This window comes from Phoca vitulina, unplaced genomic scaffold (assembly GCF_004348235.1).
Source record: "Phoca vitulina isolate PV1807 unplaced genomic scaffold, GSC_HSeal_1.0 scaffold20, whole genome shotgun sequence".
In the NCBI taxonomy this organism is placed as follows: Eukaryota; Metazoa; Chordata; class Mammalia; order Carnivora; family Phocidae; genus Phoca; species Phoca vitulina.
In genome coordinates this window covers 39,729,904-39,748,994 of record NW_022589723.1, presented here as the reverse complement: position 1 = coordinate 39,748,994, position 19,091 = coordinate 39,729,904, and the positions used below count along the sequence as shown (strand labels likewise).

Sequence of the window (19,091 nt, the reverse complement as noted above, 5' to 3'; positions counted from 1 at the left end):
ATGGACAGAGTGTTAGAGCCCCCGTTAAAGTTGCGGGGTCACTGTCCCCTGATAGCACTGGCCATTGTAGCCACCTGTCAGATGTCACCTCTGGCTACGGCTGATTGAGTGCGTATGTTTGAATACCTAGGGTTCTTTCATCAGAGGCTCTTTAGGCCAGCTGTGGGGTTTCGCCCTGCCCTCTCTCCTGACCTTTTCTTAGCAAGGTAAGGCCTCACCTCTCCCATCTCTCCCACAGTGGATGTTGATGTAGAAGATTATTACCCAGCTTTCCTGGATATGGTGCGGAGCCTGCTGGATGGCAACATAGACTCGTCGCAGTACGAAGATTCACTAAGAGAGATGTTCACCATTCACGCCTACATTGCCTTCACCATGGACAAACTAATCCAGAGCATTGTCAGACAGGTGAGGGCACAGTGGAGGCTAGGTTTGGTGAGGGAAGAAGTCCTTACCTAAAGATGGATGAGGCAAAGAGAAAAGGCAAGATTTCTGTTGGAGAAAAAAGGGCAGTTTGCTCATAGAACGATGTTTATGGACGTGTGGCTGTCTAGAGAAAAGGGGGGAGGTTAACATGATGTCGGATCTTTCATGTTAACAAAGTGGGAGTACTTCAGCCGCTAAATGGACCCCTTTGCTCTGCTCGGTATGCCCTCACAGTTGAGTGAGCCTACTGCCGACCCAACGTCTTGCCCCTTTCTCATTGCCTACCTATAGAGCGAGCATTGGTACTGGCCCCGCTCTTATCTAATCGCCCAGTGGGGGGCTTTCAGTGGGTAACGCTTCCACTTCTGTAGGTGTTGGTGATTCTGTGTATTGTCCTCATTTAATATTTGAAGTTCCTTTTGTGGGAATGGTTTCATACAACATCATCTATAATACTATGCCTACCTCCCTATCTGAGGTTCCACTTGACTTAGATTTGTAGTTGGTTTTGTGATTTGTTCCTGTGGCACCTCAGGAGTTTGTAAGTATGTTCTTTACAGCAATGATAATTTATAGCAAAAAGGTTTCCATTTTTGCCTTGAGTTCTGAATTTCTGAAGGGATCAGAATGTCTTGTTGGTGCGTCACTTTCTTTAAAGTGAAAACTTGGGGCCCCTGGGTGGCTCAGTTGGTTAGGCGACTGCCTTCAGCTCAGGTCATGATCCTGGAGTCCCGGGATCGAGTCCCACATCAGGCTTCCTGCTCCTCGAGGGGAGTCTGCTTCTCCCTCTGACCCTCCCCTCTCTCATGCTCTCTCTCTCTCTCTCTCACGCTCTCTCTCTCTCTCTCTCAAATAAAAACCTTTAAAAAAATAATAATAAAGTGAAAACTTGACAAAGAAAATTCTAGAGTCCTCACTGCCACTGTGGGGAATAAAAGCTTGTTGCTCAGTGTTTTCTTGGAGTAAAATATGGAATTCTTTGCAAAGTACCCAGGCGTTTGCCTTGATTTCGGAAGGATGCATGGCTCTGCGCCCTTTTGCAGGATCTCCTCAGAGTCAAGGAAGAACACTTCACATAACTGAATCTTGACATCTTCATGAAGGTTGTCAGGTATTCAGTTTTTTCCTGGAAATCGAAGAAGTTAAGAGGCCTTCCTAATTGAAATCATTATATGGGTACAAACATAAACATATGTAAAATCTAAATATATGTAAACTAGAAACTCCAGTTATCATTTGCTTCTGCTTCTAAGTGTGCTGCTGCTACAGCTAGAAGTCTTACACACTGCCAGCCCAGCACCTTTAAATATCCAGTAGAATTAACTTGTATAAACCCGAGGTTGGTTTTTGAAACAATAGATATAATTGTCCACTTATTAGAAGCACCTGGTTATGATTTTGAGTCAGTAATACATAATGTCTGATCTTTTTAAGAAACAGGTTTTGTCCAGAAACCCAAATACAGTGGGTTTTTTTTTAAGATTTCATTTGAGACACACACACACGAGAGACAGAGGGAGAGAATCTCAAGCAGACTCCACACTGAGCACAGAGCGCAGAGCCTAACGTGGGGCTCAGTCCCTCAACTGTGCAATCACAACCTGAGCCAAAATCAAGAGTCAGATGCTTAACCGACTGAGCCACCCAGGCGCCCCCAAATCCAGTGTTTTTAAAACCTGTTCATGCTTCTCATCTTACTCCTCAATTGGAGGCATATCTTCTTTCATTCTCCTCATCCTGTTTGATGTTCTCCCAGAGTTCATTGCTGACTGGAGGTAGAACATATATTTCAAGGTCAAGCCATACATTTACCTTTTCCAGAGTACAGTTAATGCTTGAACAACAGGGCTTTGAACTGTGCTGGTCCACTTACACATGGATTCTTTACAATAAATACAGCATAGCACTGTAAATGCATTTTCTCTTCCTTATGATTTTCTTAATATTTTCTAGGTTTATTGTAAAAATATGGTATATAATACATATAACATACAAAATATTTGTTCATTGACTGTTTATGTTATCAGTAAGGCTTATCGGTCACTAGTAGACTATGACTAGTTAGGTTTTGGGGGAGTCAAAAGTTATATGCAGACTTTCGGCTTTGTGGAGGGTTATTGCCCCTACCCCTCACATTGTTCAAGGATCAGATGTAATTTAATAGGGATTTGTCTTAAGAACACAATAGGCAATCTCACAGATATCTAGTACAGAACTCAGAAAATGGCCAATGTAGGGATTGGACTGGGAAGTTTTGTTTTGTTTTTTCTCTTTCCTGCATGCCTTCTTTCTGGAAATCTGCTTCATTCTCATGCTCCTCTCTGCAGATGGACATTTGGCCACGTACTCAAGCCTTCTCCAGCCCCCTGGGACTTTGGCTTGCCATGGCAGTGCCTCTGGCCCCAGCATTGCTTGACCTTTCCATCTAGATGCTCGTCTGTCTACCAAACACATTCATTATGTCATTTTAAATTAGCAGGAGAGAGAATCTGAGCAGCCTAGCTTGGGAGCGTGAGCTGTCCAGTTGTCCCTGATTTTTTTTTTTTTTTAAGATTTTATTTATGTATTTGACAGAGAGATAGAGAGCACAAGTAGGCAGAGAGGCAGGCAGAGGGAGAGGAAGAAGCAGGCTCCCCACTGAGCAGGGAGCCCGACGTGGGGCTCGGTCCCAGGACCCTGGGATCATGACCTGAGCCGAAGACAGCCGCTTAACCAACTGAGCCACCCAGGCGCCTCAAGTTGTCCCTGATTTTATAGGGCTGCCCTTTTCAAAGATTCTAGGAGGGACCAGATATCCAAGAAGAGGGTGTGGATGGGGAGTCAGTGACATGGTCTGTTTCATCAAGACTGTCTTAACCAGAAGTGTCCACGTGATAGAGACCATGCTTTAGATACACTTTTTTTACACTGCCTTTTTTTCCCCCTTTCTTGAACACTGTATCTTAAGCTTCTCCCTATGTTACCAGGTTATTGTAGGCATTATTTTAATGGCCACGTTAGAACCCATTGTCTGGACTAATTATAATTTAACCATCTCCAGTTGCTGGCCTTTCTACCACTGTCAGATCAGTCACCCTTCTGACCTTGCACTGTGTCCATTTATCTACAAATACACATACTTGTCATTTAAGACTTTTTTAAGTTAAAAATAAGTAGTTGTCATAGTTACTAGCACTTCAAAAAGGATGTATCTTCCTAAAAATAGAATGGCTTAGTGGTTTTTGAGAATTTTAAAGTAAAATAGACAAATTGATATTGCAGTTAACATTTTGCTTTTTTCTTGTGTATGTTTTTCACATTCTCTGGCATTTTTTATGAGTAAAGTTTCATTTGAGGGAATTTTTATTCCTCCATAGAAATATAGTCATAACTATGAGAATGGAAACTCTAAAAGGTTCAACTTCCCAGTCATCAGATAGTTTAAGAACAGAGTCGTGGGACACCTGGGTGACTCCGTTGGTTAACCGTCTACCTTCGGCTCAGGTCGTGATCCCAAGGTCCTGGGATCGAGTCCCACATCAGGCTCCTTGTTCAGCAGGGAGCCTGCTTCTCCCTCTGCCTACCACTCCCCCTGCTTGTGCTCTCTCTCTCTGACAAATAAATAAAATCTTAAAAAAAGAACATAGTCTCAATAATTACCAATAGTCAATGGTGATTGACCTGTGTTGAAATTGAGTCAATTAACATTTACAATTTAAGTACTATATTTTTTATCTGATGTAGAAAAATAAGTAATGTATTAGAAAGAATATCCGCCTAGGGGTCAGGAAGCTTGAATATTAGTCCTAACTCTGTTCCTTCAGCTGGGAACCCCTGGGTAAGTGATTCAGCAACCAATTCTTGAACACCTAGTGAGTTTCAGACTTTGTACTCAGGCTGGGAATATAGACAGGGATCTAGCTTTCATGGTGTTCCACAGCCCCTGTCCTCACCTTGGCACACAGTGAGTGTTCTTATCTAAAATGGAAATTTGTCTCCTGTGTAACAGTGCACCCCCTCTTCAGCCTCCTGCCCGGGGTAGTTGTGTAGATCAAATGAGAAAAGGAGTGTGAAAGCAAGTTATAAATGGTAAAGAAACACCATAAAAACAGGAAGCCATGAGAAATTTCTTTCATGTAAAATTTTTTTTACAGTTCCTTAGAACTTTAAGCAGCACATTAACATGAGCTGCCTATGCTTTTGTTTGTTTGTTTAAGATTTTATTTATTTGACAGAGCACAAGCAAGGGGAGCTGCAGAGGGAGAGGGAAAAGCAGGCTCCCCACTGAGCAGGGAGCCCCATGTGGGGCTTGATCCTAGGATCCTGAGATCATCACCTGAGCCTGAGACAGACACTTAACTGACTGAGCCACCCAGGCGCCCTAGTTTTGCTTTTAAATAAATAGGAAAGATGGGGCGCCTGGGTGGCTCAGTTGGTTAAGCGACTGCCTTCGGCTCAGGTCATGATCCTGGAGTCCCGGGATCAAGTCCTGCATCGGGCTCCCTGCTCAGCAGGGAGTCTGCTTCTCCCTCTGACCCTTCCCCCCTCATGCTCTCTCTATCTCATTCTCTCTCTCAAATAAATAAATAAAATCTTTAAAAAAAAAAATTATAATAAATAGGAAAGCTTTAGTCATGGACAAGTGATACTGTTGAATATTTAGGCTTAGTTATTCTCCAAGAATATGAAATACTGGTTTTGTGTGATTAATTTTCTAAAGTAACCAACCAAAAAAACTTTTTGAGCTGAGTCACTGGAACTATCAAAGGAAGGTTGACTATATGAAAGGGAGAAATATTTTCTTGGTTCACTGATGACTTGCCTTTGCTTAATTCCAGCTGCAGCACATCGTGAGTGATGAAATCTGTGTGCAGGTGACTGACCTTTACCTGGCAGAAAACAATAATGGAGCCACAGGAGGCCAGTTGAACACGCAGACTTCCAGGAGTCTCCTGGAGTCAACATATCAACGGAAGGCTGAGCAACTCATGTCAGATGAGAATTGCTTTAAGGTGAGAGTTACTCATGTAGTCAAGGACCATGCTGATGTGACAGTATAAGTTGTTGGAACTATGTCCATCAGAAATCAAAGCCATACCAGGATACTTTGATCCAGTGATTCCACTCCTGGAACTCCTTAGAGTTCCTATGAGCTCACTGGAGGGAATAAAAAACCTGGAAATGTGGGAGTAAAAGACCGTCTCCCGTGGACAGTCTGTTACTTTCTTGCCTTTTAAAAAAATTAGTTGTCAAATATGATTTTTACAATTTTGTATTCTGCCTTTTTCTCTCTGGATGTTTTTTCATAGTATAATGCTTTGTAAATATTATAATGCTTTGTTTAAAAATGTTAATGCAGAGGGGCACCTGGCTGGTGTATTTGGAAGAGCATAAAACTCTTGATCTTGGGATCATGAGTTCAAGCCCCATCACTAAAATAAATAAATAAATAAATAAATATGCTAATACACATAATCCATGATTGTTGTAGAAAAGCTAAAAATTGTCACCTGTAGTGCTTCCCAGAAATAATTACTGATGACATTTCTAGACTTCTCTGTGCTTTTATAGGATTTGAAAGAGGGTATACTGGGCAAAATGGTCTGTAACTTATTTTGCTCAATTAGCAATACCTGGGTCTTCATCTTTTCATGACTGTTTGATATTTTATAGAGAATTATGACTGTCTTGTCATTTAGGTGTTTTCCATTTTCCACCATTACTCCACTGTTGTTGCTAGTTAATAAAACAAGTAGTTGGGAACAACCTAGATGTCCAATCCACTGTGGGAATGGTTAATAGCAGCCTATTGTGTGAATTCCAGGTGGCATATTTTGGAGCCTGTAATAGTGAATCATAAATTATAAAAATACTGAATCAAATAAAAGGGTACAAAGCTATGTGTACTATGATTGCAGCTATGTAACGAACAAAACTTGTATGTATTTACATAAGAAGGGCAGGTTCCTATGGCCCAGAATAAGGTTTGTAGTTGGCCAAGCAGAGAGAGCTAACATATCCTTGTTAGATATGTTCCATGTACTTGAATGATCTGACCCCAGATCGTCCACTTAGTTGTCTGCTTCTACTTTCAGTTATTTCTTTAGTTTCTAATCCATCACCTGTACTCTTCGCAGGACCGAAGACAATTCCTAAGCTTTTCGGGGTTGTTGATTTTTTTCTTCAGGGTTTTAAACCTGTAAATGTTTATTAGAAGTTTACTGTGTGTTTTTCATGGTGAGTGGAATTACGTCCTCACCCACAATGACTTAACAATGGATTACATTGTGTGGTGAAGGCCTGTGAAGGCCTATGAAGGAATGGGTAGACTTACCCTATGGATAAGAATAGTTTTCAGAGTGGCAGACGGAATAGCAGAAACAAAGGCTTAGTAACCAAAAAAATTATGTCAGTGATCCTTTAAAATGTTCATATGGAGAACAAAATTTGATACTATTAACATTAAGCATAGGCAGCCCTTCAGATCCCCTGCCCACCCCTGAGCCCCAGCCTCCTCTCCATTTTGTTTCTGTGTACATCGTACACTGCTTTTTAAAAACTCAGCCACGTTTAGCTCTCTGTGTATCCATTCAGACCCTCTTCTGTGCCTTTACGTACATACATGTGTATATATGGAAATAAATGACATTAGGCTGCACATTCTGCATCATGGTTTTTTTCACTTAGTATGGCTTAGAATTTCTCTGTTTTGATTTATATAGATCCAGCTCATTTTTTCACCTGCTTTGTCATGCTTAAGAGTAAAAATGTACCATAGTTTAAAAATGTACCATAGTTTTAAAAAAAATCATTCCTGGAAAAAAAAAAATCTTGAAAAAAAGGGGGGCGGCGCCTGGGTGGCTCAGTCATTCAGTTGTTAAGCACCTGCCTTCGGCTCAGGTCATGATCCCAGGGTCCTGGGATCCGAGCCCCACATCAGGCTCCCTGCTCGGCGGGAAGCCTCCTCCTTCTCCCACTCTCCCTGCTTGTGTTCCCTCTCTGTGTCAAAAAAAAAAAAAAAAAAAGGCTTTAAAAAATTTTCAGAAAATCATTCCTGGGACACCCGGGTAGCTCAGGACACCCTAAGCATCCAACTCTTCATTTCTGCTCAGGTCATGATCTTGGGGTCGTGAGATTGAGTCCCATGTCCGGCTCACACTCAGTGCGGAGTCTGCTTGAGATTCTCGCCCTCTGCCCCTCCCCCCGCTCACCCTTTTTCTGTCTCTCTCTCTCAAATAAATAGAATCTTAAAAAAATCATTCCGTTCGCGGTGGACATTTAAACAATTTCCATTTTTTACTTTCTCAAATAGTGCTACATCCTAGTGCTTGTATCCTAGTGCACATATGTTAGAATTTGAAGTGGAGACCAAGAAATGAAATCACTGGGTCAAAGAATGTGTGTATTTTACATTTTAAATAAATAAATAAATACATATATACATATATATATGTATATATATTCTTTTAATTTTTGTTTTAAGTAGGCTCCACACCCAACATGGGGCATGAACTCAGGACCCTGAGATCACAAAGCCGCACGCTCCACCAACTGAGCTGGCCAAGTGTCCCTGAATGTTACATTTTAATGGAGAATGCCATCTCACTCTCTACAGCCACAGGCTGTATATACTAGAGTACTCTTTTTCTTTTCTTTTAAGATTTTTTTATTTTTTTGAGAGAGCACGTGAGCGGGGGCAAGGGCAGAGGGAGAGAGGGATTCTTAAGCAGGCTCCATGCCCAGCCTGAGCCCAGTGCAGGGCTTAATCTCATGACCCTGAGATCATGACCCTGAGCAAAATCCAGAATCCGATACTCAACTGACTGAGCCACCCAGGCTCCCCTAGGGTGCACTTCTATAGGAGCATTTATTTCCCCATCCTTAGTTAACACTGGGTATTATCAAACTTCTTTATTTTGGCCATTTGGGTGGCTAGAAAATTACATTATTCTGATTCATATTTCCCCGTTCTCTATCATTGCCCATTTCTGTTTCCTTTTCTGTGTATTGCTTATTCATATCTTTCACCCTGTGTTTGGGAGGGATGTATAGTTCTTTTTATGTACTTTTAAAAATGGGGTTTTCTCTGGTGTAGTTTCTCTGAAATTGATTGGACTTCCCCTGTATCCTTCAGTGGCCACCTGAGTGTCACTTCAGTGACATGAAATCATTCTCAGCTCACCGAGGAGCAATTGTTTATTCCCGTAGTATACTGCCCATGTCTCTAGAATGTACCTTGGTAGTTACCTTAGTTGTAATGTAAATATAGCTGTTTATATTTCTGTTTCCTTTACTAAATTGGGCTCCTCCGAGCTAGAAACTGTGTTGTCTTCTAAAGGTACCTGATAAATAATAGACATTCAGTGACCATATGTTGAATGAATGAAGTATAGGATATTGGTGAAGGAGATATGTAGAAAGAGGGTCCAAATAGTAGAGGATCCTCAGCCATATTAAGTAAAAGTTTGAACTTTCCGAATGTGGTTGGTGAGTGGTGAAGCATTTTTAAGGACTATCCCACTGGATTTGAGCTTTCAGGAAGATCAGTTTGGTAGCACTGAGTAAGGAGGAGTGGAGGAACCAGAGGTGTGTTTACAACTGGAGGCAGTTACCATTTGGGTGATGGATGTGGGCAGTCAAATAATGAGGCTAGTCAAGACTTGGGGGAGTGGTTGCAGAGATGCGATAACCAGGGTAAACGCATGGTTAAGGGCCTAACAAGACAGGTGACAGGTGAGATTAAGTTCAGTTTTAAGTAGAAAGGAGACGGTCTTCTCAGTATCACTTTAAAGACTGATTTCCTTAAGCAGTAGGATAAATCTTGACACTGTAGGTCATCCTAGATTGGGTGGGGAGGAGCAAACTCCTAGGGACAGTTTTTTAAAGTCTATTTTGGAAGTAACTGTGTTTGTATTTATGTTGTATGTATTATGTTCTTGTCATGTTTTAAATTTTACTAGCAGGTAGGAATTTTTAAAGCTTCTCTGAAAGAACACTTGGAATCAGAACTGGCTTCTGGTCCTGTTTACTTACTGACTCAGTGGACTTGAGAAGTGAGAACTCTGATTTTTAGGTTTTTCCCTGTGTAAAATGAAGAAGGTTGAAATAGATGATTCTCAAGCTTCCTTGTAAAATGATCTTCTCCATGTGATTTGGACAGTGATCTTATCTGCAGTAAGCCATTAGGATAAGGACATTGAAAATCTTGGGATTCTGACAGGGGAGGTCCCATGTGCCACCACCATTTGATAGTTTTTTATGCAAAGCATGACTTGTTTTTTGCCTCTAATCAGTGTATTGCTTTTAAATAGGAATTTTTTAAAAAATCATAACAAATGTTAGAAATCAGAATTTTGAGAACTTCAAATATGGTTGATACCATTACAGCAGATCACTTCGTTAATACGTGGATGCTTTGTGTTCTTTACACCACGGTGTGTATGATGGCTTGGGGTAGTCTTTTTATTTTATTTTAAGATTTTATTTTTAAGTAATCTCTACACCTAATATGAGGCTCAAACTTGCAGTCCAGAGATCGACTGTCACATGCTCTACGACTGAGCCAGCCAGGTGCCCCCTTGGGTGGTCATCTTTATGGCGGTAGAATTGATTGCTGCTCTCTGTTGGGTTTGATGTTTTCTGCTTCACTTTAGTATAAGAAGTTCCTTTTCCTTTTCCTTCTTTATTTCCTTTTCTTCTCTTTTTTCTTTCATGCTTAACGTTTTTGTATTAAGTTCCAAAAATGGGATTATTGGGTAAAATGGCATTGACATTTTATGGTTCTGGCTTTATGCTATATTTCTTTCCAATGAACAAAATAAGTTTAAAACACTCTTACATTGATTATTGCTTCAGCTAATACAAGAGGTATGAAACATGAAATGGTACTTTTTGCTCTAACCTTTCATTGTGCTGGTAGCAAGATTGGACTTTTGCCTTTTTTATCACCTGTCTCCTAAACTTTGGAGTACCTGCCTCATCTCTTCAATTAGAGTGAAGTTTTATAACTTTATTGCCTCCCTACCTCCCAACCCTTGAGTAACTAGGTTATAGGTTTGGAAGAGATGGTCTTTTGTTTACATCCTGGTTTCTTATTTGCAGCTTATGTTTATTCAGAGCCAGGGCCAGGTTCAGCTGACCATTGAGCTCCTGGACACGGAAGAGGAGAACTCCGATGACCCTGTAGAAGCAGAGGTATGGACAAGTATATTGCAGAAACTGTGTGCTTAGAGAGCAGTCCTATCCTGAGAATCTGCCTCGTGATAGTCTTCTAGAAGGCCAAGACAGCCTCAGGCATGTTAAGGGTCAGAACCTGATGCTTAAAGTACAGGCCATTCCAGCCATGTGTTCAGCGGAAGGGAAGGGCTGTCTAGTGGTAGATATTTAGGGTTGATGGCAATCTCATTTAGCCGTCAGTAGAGCCATCTCTCAGGACATTTCATGGTTGGCAACTTTCCTGTTTTTCTTCTAAAGTATAAGAAACAACAAATGAGGTACCATCTGCCCGGTATCATCTTGATTTTGTGTCATGTTTACTTTTTATTGGGATAGATGAAGCCAGGAGTTGTCAACCCCACAGAGTGGATAGAGTGAGTTGGTTATCATAGCTAGGCTTAGCAGGTAATGTTAATGAGAGACGCAAGCCATGTGTATGATGTTGAGGGGCTATGGAAGGGAGATTGTTGTTCTGTGGGAATATTGGCTCCTGGTTGCCAAATCTTGGGGAAAAAATTTTCTGAGATTCCAGAAATCCAGATTTTAATGTGAAAGATACTGATTTTCAGACATTTGCCACTGTATGTTTTCTTCTTTAACAACACCCTCTGTGGGGAAATAAAACTTGTCAGTGAGCCAGTCTCTACCCATTTATGACTTCTGATAACTTTTAAAGTATCTCAGACAAACTTAGGGTTTTGTTACCTAACAGGAATTTAAAGCTGTGTGTCAATACCAAGTAACAGCATGTCATTATGGAAAGATATTTTTGATGTTAAAATTTAGTAAGAGTTTCTGAAGTTTAGTCCTTGAATTTGCTAGACTACCTGAGAAGGATGGAGTCTAGTTTTTGTACTCTCTCTCCACCCCCGTTTTGTATTTATAATCCTAGCGTTGGTCAGACTATGTGGAACGATACATGAATTCTGATACTACCTCTCCTGAGCTTCGTGAGCACCTGGCACGGAAACCAGTATTTCTCCCAAGGTGAGTGACCTGAGTCACATATTGGCAGTATATACTTGCACAGGGTTGAGGAACAGAAAGTTAAATGACTTTCAGATCCTTGGTTTTCGCTTACTCAGTTCGTTGTTCTGTCTGCTGAACAGCAAGGACACTGAGGACACTAATTCAAGGTTTCTATGGCTGTTCTACCATGAGCTTACCTGGAACATGTGCCCCAAAGCATCAGAGAAGTGAGAGCTTTAGAGAATCAACGGTAACTTTCCTGTGTTGGAGAGGAGTGTGTGGCGGAGTCTCCAAACCTTGATGATTCATGAGGAAGACTCACAGGACTCAGCATGTAGTCATACTCACAGTGATGATTTACAGTGAAAGAATACAGAGCTAAATCAATATGGGGAGAAGGCGTCTGTGACAAAGTCAGAGGAAACCAGGTGCAAGCTTCCAGGAGTCCTCTTCTATTGCAGCCACATGGGACGCTCTTAATTCCTCCAAGCAACAAATGATGACAGTATGTTTGAAACACTGTCTACCAGGGAAGCTCATTAGGAGACTCAGTGCCAGGGTTTTTTATTGGGTGATAGTCATGTAGGCACTGTCTGCCTAGCATGTAACAAAATTCCAGACTCCCAGAAAGAAAGCAGGTTTTCAGATGAAACCACATATTTGTGTGAACAGTTTAGGTACAGTGAGCCACTTTTATTGCTTAGGGAATGGTGGAAACTCTCCCCAAATCCAAGATTCCAGAACCCAGCCAAGTGACAACCTTGAAAGCAGACCTTTCAAAAGATAGCAGTCTTACCAAAAATAATAAGATACCTAGGAATAAATGTAACCAAAGAGGTGAAAGACCTATACTCTGAAAACTATAAAACATTGATGATGGAAATTGAAGAAGACAACGAAGTAGGAACACATTCCATGCTCATGGATTGTAAGAAGAAATATAATGTCTACACTACCTGATGCAATCTACACATTTAATGCAATCCCTATCAAAATACCACCAGCATTTTTCACAGACCTAGAACAAATAATCCTAAAATTAGTATGGAATCACAAAAGACCCTGATAGCCAAACAATCTTGAAAAAGAAAAGAAAAGCTGGAGGTATCACAACTCCAGACTTGAAGTTATATTACAAAGCTGTAGTAATCAAAACAGTATGGTACTGGCACAAAAACAGACACGTAGATCAATAGAACAGAATAGAAAACCCAGCAATAAACCCATGATTTTATGGTCAAATAATTAAGCAGGAAAGAATATCCAATGGGAAAAAGACAGTCTCTTCAATAAATGGTGTTGGGAAAACTGGTCAGCTACATGCAAAAGAATGAAACTGGACCGCTTTTACACTATATACAAAAGTAAATTCAAAATGGATTTTAAAAGACCTACATGTGAGACCTGAAACCATAAAAATCCTAGAAGAGAACTCAAGCAGTAATTTCTGTGACTCTGCTGTAGCAACATTTTTCTAGATAAGTTTCCTGAGGCAAGGGAAACAAAAACTCTTGGGACTACATCAAAATAAAAAGCTCTGCACAGCAAAGGAAATAATCAAAACTAAAAGGCAACCTACAGAATGGGAGAAGATATTTGCAAATGACATATCTGATAAAGGGTTAGTATCCAAAATATATAAAGTACTTAACACAACTCAACACCCCCCAAAAACAAATAATCCAATTAAAAATGGGCAGGGGGTGCCTGGGTGGCTCAGTCGATGAAGCGTCTGGCTCTACACTCAGCAGGGAGTCTGCTTGAGATTTTCTCTCTCCTTCTGCCCCTGTTCCCCCCCCCCCCCCCCCCCGCATGGGTGCACTCGCTTGCTTGCTCGTTTGCTCTTCCTCTCTCTCTCAAATAAATCTTTAAAAAAAACAAAACAAAAACGGGCAGAAGACATGAACACACATTGCTCCAAAGAAGATCTATAGGTTGCTGACAGGTAATAATGAAAAGATGCTTAACATCACTGATCATCAGGGAAATGCAAATCAAAACTACAATGAGATGTTGCCTTACACCTGTCAGAATGGCTAACATCAAAAAAACACAAGAAACATAATGCTGGCAAGGATGTGGGAAAAAAGGCACAACCTCTTGCACTGTTGGTGGGAATGCAAACTGGTGCAGCTACTGCAGAAAACAGTATGGAGGTTTCTCAAAAAGTTAAAAATAGAACTGCCCTGTGATCCAGGAATTGCTCTACTGGGTATTTACCCAAAGAATACAAAAACACTAGGTCAAAGGGATACATGCACCCCTATGTTTAGAGCAAGCATTATCTACAGTAGCCAAGATATGGAAGCAACCTAAGTGTCCATCAATAGATAAATGGATAAAGAAGATGTGGTATACGTATATATACAATGGAATATTATTCAGCCATAAGAAGGAATGAAATCTTGCCATTTGCAACAACATGGGTGGAGCTAGAGGGTATTATAGAGTATAAGCTAAGTGAAATAAGTCAGAGAAAGACAAATACCATATGAATTCACTCATATGTGGAATTTAAGAAATAAACCAGCCACAGGGGGGGAAAGAAGAGAGAGACAAACCAAGAAACAGACTCATTTAACTAGAGAACAAACTGATGGTCACCAGAGGAGGTGGGTGGGGGAGGGGGTGACATAGGTGATGGGGATTAAGGAGGACACTTGTTGAGATGAGCACTGGCTGATGTATGGAAGTGTTGAATCACTATATTGTACATCTGCAGCTAATACAACACTGTGTGTTAACTATATTAGAATTACATTTTTAAAAAATAATAAAGTAGAGCTCTCTTTTGAAGATAATAGGAAAATCTCACAAAAGATAGTCTTAGGTCTGCTATATTCACTTCACAGAATTTTTAAAATTTCCTCCCTATTTATGGGCAGTGTGTTGTTGGTCCTGTATCTGAGGATGAAAACGGAGTTTCAAAAGTAGAAAAGAGGTTTTGCTGTAGTAGAGTCGCTTTCTTCCTTCCCAGAAGCTCATATGTGAAATCCCACGTCTTACATTTCTAGAAAGGTATTATCCCAATAAAGATGGTCCCCCACTTAGGATAGTTTGACTATTGATTTTTGGACTTTACAGTGATACAAAAGTAAGAGACACTCACTAGAAACCATTTTGAATTTGGAATTGGGTCTTTTCCCAGGCTAGTGATCTGTGGTATGACCCTCTTGCAATGCTGGGCAGGGGCCCCAACTCCTGGTCAGCCTTATGAGCACGAGGGTCAAGAACTGACACACTTAGCACCGTTCTGTACCCATACGGCCACTTCGTTTTCATTTTCCAGACAGTAGTCAATAAATTATATGACATATGCAACACTTTATTACAAAATAGACTTTGTGTTAGATGATCTTGCCCAGTTGTAGGCTAAAGTGTGTTCTGAGCACTTTAAAGTGGGCTAGACTAAGCTGTGATGTTCATTCAGTAGGTTAGGTTTATAAAATGCACTTTTGACTTACAATATTTTTAACTTCTTATCAGGATGTAACCCCTAAGTCAAGGAAGATCTGTGTTGTTGTTACTATTAGACTGAGTTCTAGTCAGAACATGAAAAGGGGGTGTGTGAGCAGAAGGGTCCTGCCAGCTTCCTCATTCCTTGGTTCATTTGGCAGACTTCGAGCAGCTGCTCTGTGCCAGGCCTCTCTTCAACAAAACAGACTTCGTCTCCAGGTTTATGAACTAGTACAGTAAACGTATCCTGTATTTCTCCCCAGGTTGGCCAAGTTTTTGAAAGATTTATAACCTGTGTTGTAGAGGGTGTGGGCTAGGAAAGCACTTTCATATTCTGTGGGGAAAATATAAATTGATACAATCATTCTGGGGCCAGGGCAATTAAAATGTATGGGAACTTTACCCTACAGCTTTGGTTTCTAATAATTTGCCTTACAGCTATTATAGCTGAGGTTCTCAGTCTTTTTGGCCTTGAGACCCCTTATATTCTTAGAGACTGAATATTTCAAAAAGCTTTTGTTTATGTGGATTATATCAGGTAGCATTTTTTTAAAGATTTATTTGGGGGGGCATGAGTGGGGGAGGGGCAGAGGGAGAGGAAGAGAATCTCAAGCAGACTCCCCGCTGAGCGCAGAGCCCTGGGCCTGGCCTCCCGGGCTCAATCTCATGACCCTGAGATCATGACCTGAGCCAAAACCAAGAGTCCCAACACTCAACCAACTGAGCTACCCAGGCGCCCCTTCATTGTTGTTTTTTTTTTTTTTTAAGATTTTATTTATTTATTTGACAGAGAGAGACACAGAGAGGGAACACAAGCAGGGGGGAGTGGGAGAGGGAGAAGCAGGCTTCCTGCTGAGCAGGGAGCCCGATGTGGGACTCGATCCCAGGACCCTGGGATCATGACCTGAGCCAAAGGCAGACACTTAACAACTGAGCCACCCAGGTGCCCCATTGTTCATTTTTTGAGAAAACAGCTACCAGCACATACTCCAGGATGGCTAGTCCATTGTTCTTTCAGGTAAAAAAAGTGATCCATTTGCCACTCAGGCAGTGCTCGAGTGCTTCCCTTTAAGAATCCTATAGTGTTTTGGCACACGAGGGTGCTGTATGTGTAGTTCCCATTTTCCCACATAGCATATTAAAAGGATGTGAACTAAGGGGCTGGGATTTGAAAAATATGTTACTGCTTCATCAAGGATGTGTGTTTTTTTGTTTTTTTTTTTTTAAAGATTTTATTTATTTGACAGAGATAGAGCGAGAACAAGTAGGCAGAGAGGCAGGCAGAGAGAGAGGGAGAAGCAGGCTCCCTGCCGAGCAGGGAGCCTGATGCGGGGCTCGATCCCAGGACCCTGGGATCATGACCTGAGCCAAAGGCAGCTGCTTAACTGACTGAGCCACCCAGGCGCCCCTCAAGGATGTGTGTTTTTGTTGTTGTTGTTTTTAAGTTTTATTTTTTTAGGGATGCTTGGGTGGCTCAGTCAGTTAAGTGTCTGCCTTCAGCCCGGGTTCCTGGGATCGAGTCCCGCATTGGGCTCCCTGTTCAGCGGGGGACCTGCTTCTCCCTCTGCCTGCCACTCCCCCTGCTTGTGTTCTCTCTCTCTGGCAAATAAATAAAATCTTTAAAAAAAAAAAAAAAAAAAGATTTTTTTATTTGAGAGAGAGAGAGCATGGGGAGGGGGTGGAAGGAGAGGGAGAGAGAAACTTAGACACTTCGTTGATCACGGAGCCCATCATAGGGCTCAATCTCACAACTCTGAGATCATGACCTGAGCTGAAACCAAGAGTTGGACACTTAACCGACTGCGCCACCCAGACGTCCCCATCATGGACATTCTTAAGTGAAACCAGCTTTTTTTTTTTAAGATTTTACTTATTTATTTGAGAGAGAGAGCATGAGCAGGGGGAGGGGCAGAGGGAGAAGCAGACTCCCCACTGAGCTCGATCCCAGGACCCCGGGATCATGACGTGAGCCAAAGGCAGACACTTAACTGACTGAGCTACACAGGCGTCCCCCAGCTTTCCTCTTTTAATTGCCAGAGCATGGCCAGAGAAGAATATAAAGGTTTCTAAGGACAGTTTGGTGCCACCAGCATTTTTATTCACCATTACTTTTGCACTGCCAGTGTAAATGTTAACATAGGAAAATAAGTTTTCTATATATGTTTCAGTATTACGGTGTTTTAGTATTATTATGAAAATAGTTTTGATCTCACACATCTCCTGAAGAGAGTCTTGGGGGCCCCCAAGGGTCTTTGGACCAAAGAACTGCTGTCCTGCAGAAATACATGTATACAAAGATACTCACTGAAGCAATCTTTTTTCATAGCAAAGTATTAGAAACAATATAATTGTCTGGCTGACAAGCTTTCTTCTAATTGCTTTTGGAGAGAATTCAGCTCTAAATACCTGCCAGGGCATCCATTGATGTGAATTGTCTTCTTAACTGTGTAGGTAGAATACAGGAGTTATGTACCATCTTTGCGGGGGGATTGAAAAAATAGGCAAGGGCGCCTGGGTGGCTCAGTTGGTTAAGCGACTGCCTTCGGCTCAGGTCATGATCCTGGAGTCCCTGGATCGAGTCCCGCATCGGGCTCCCTGCTCGGCAGGGGGTCTGCTTCTCCCTCTGACCCTCCCCCCTCTCATGTGCTCTCTCTCATTCTCTCTCTCTCAAATAAATAAATAAAATCTTTAAAAAAAAGAAAAAGAAAAAATAGGCAAATAATCATCTTTGCTCCGTGGTTCAGGTGAGGAGCCCTGATTGATTCCTATTAAGGAATGGTTCAATTAAGGCATGTTACTCTGCAGCAATTCAAGAGAATGTGACAAGTCTTTGGTGAAATGAAAGAAATCTTCACATTAAGTGAAAAGTGGAGAATAATAAAATCTTTATAGTATGATCCTGTTTTGTCTTTAAAAGCATCCCAAAGCAGAACTATAGTGAGTGATTACGTATGTGAATTCAGAGAGGCTTAGAAGGTTTAAAATCAAAACTATCAGTGGCTACCTCTGCCAAGGCACATGGGATTCGGAGAATCTGGGGTAAGAGATGGTTAAAGATTTCTACTTTATATTCTATGTATTTCTGCATTTGAAACTTTTTTTTTTTTAACAATGAAACCATTGGAGATATATGTAACTGAAATTGTGGTAACTGCTATAAAGGCATACGAGAAGGAGAACCCCTTTGAGGGGACTCATAGGAATCCGCATCTGGAGGAGCTCTGATCCTGCAGGGCTTCTCTGCTTTGTAGGAATCTGAGGCGGATCCGGAAATGTCAGCGTGGTCGAGAACAGCAGGAAAAGGAAGGGAAGGAAGGAAACAGCAAGAAGACCATGGAGAATGTGGATAGCCTGGATAAACTGGAGTGTAGATTCAAGTTGAATTCCTACAAGATGGTGTATGTGATCAAGTCAGAGGACTACATGTATCGGAGAACTGCCTTGCTCCGGGCTCATCAGGTAAGAACCGGTCACTGGAATTTCTCCATACCTCTCCCTCCCCTGCCGGGCCCAGGCCTACTGCAGAGGTTCCTGACTGTTTCTCTCCCTTTACGAGAACCACCTCTTGGATTTGAGAATTGTTGAGTAAACAGGTGTGTTCTATTAAAGATGTCAGAACAAAGGTCCACAGACTGTGTGCCTTAAACAACAGAAATTTATTGTCCTACAATTCTGGAGGCTAAAAGTCAAAAATTGAAGTGTGGCAGAGTTGGTTTGAACCAGGGCTGTGAGGGAGAATCTTTTCCATGCCTCTCCTCGCACCTGGTGTTTTGCTGGCAGTCTTTGGCCTTCCTTGGCATGCAGGTCTCCGCCTTCATCTTCTTCACGTTGCGTTTTCCCTGTGTGCCTGCGTCCAGTGTCCCCCTTTTAAAGGGGGGCCGGTCATACCGGACTCTAGGTCCACCCTGCTACAGTCTGACTGCATCTTAACTGATTACATCTGCCACAACTTTATTTCTGAGTTAGGTCACATTCTGAGGTACTTGGGGGAGGACTTCAGCACAATGATTTGCAGGGGACACAGTTCAACCCACAAAAGCCAGTGA

General features: G+C 41.6%; 1 protein-coding gene across 3 annotated transcripts in view; it reads left to right on the top strand.

Annotated features, from left to right (window-relative positions):
• The window catches only part of SIN3A (SIN3 transcription regulator family member A), a 70,434-nt gene that overhangs the window by 46,670 nt on the left and 4,673 nt on the right, over positions 1-19,091 (top strand). For all 3 annotated transcript variants that reach the window (XM_032418091.1, XM_032418092.1, XM_032418090.1), the window contains exons 16-20: positions 239-408; positions 5,244-5,417; positions 10,507-10,599; positions 11,513-11,607; positions 18,297-18,504. In XM_032418091.1, the coding sequence (XP_032273982.1) occupies positions 239-408; positions 5,244-5,417; positions 10,507-10,599; positions 11,513-11,607; positions 18,297-18,504 (740 nt within the window). The remainder of the gene's footprint in view (positions 1-238; positions 409-5,243; positions 5,418-10,506; positions 10,600-11,512; positions 11,608-18,296; positions 18,505-19,091) is intronic.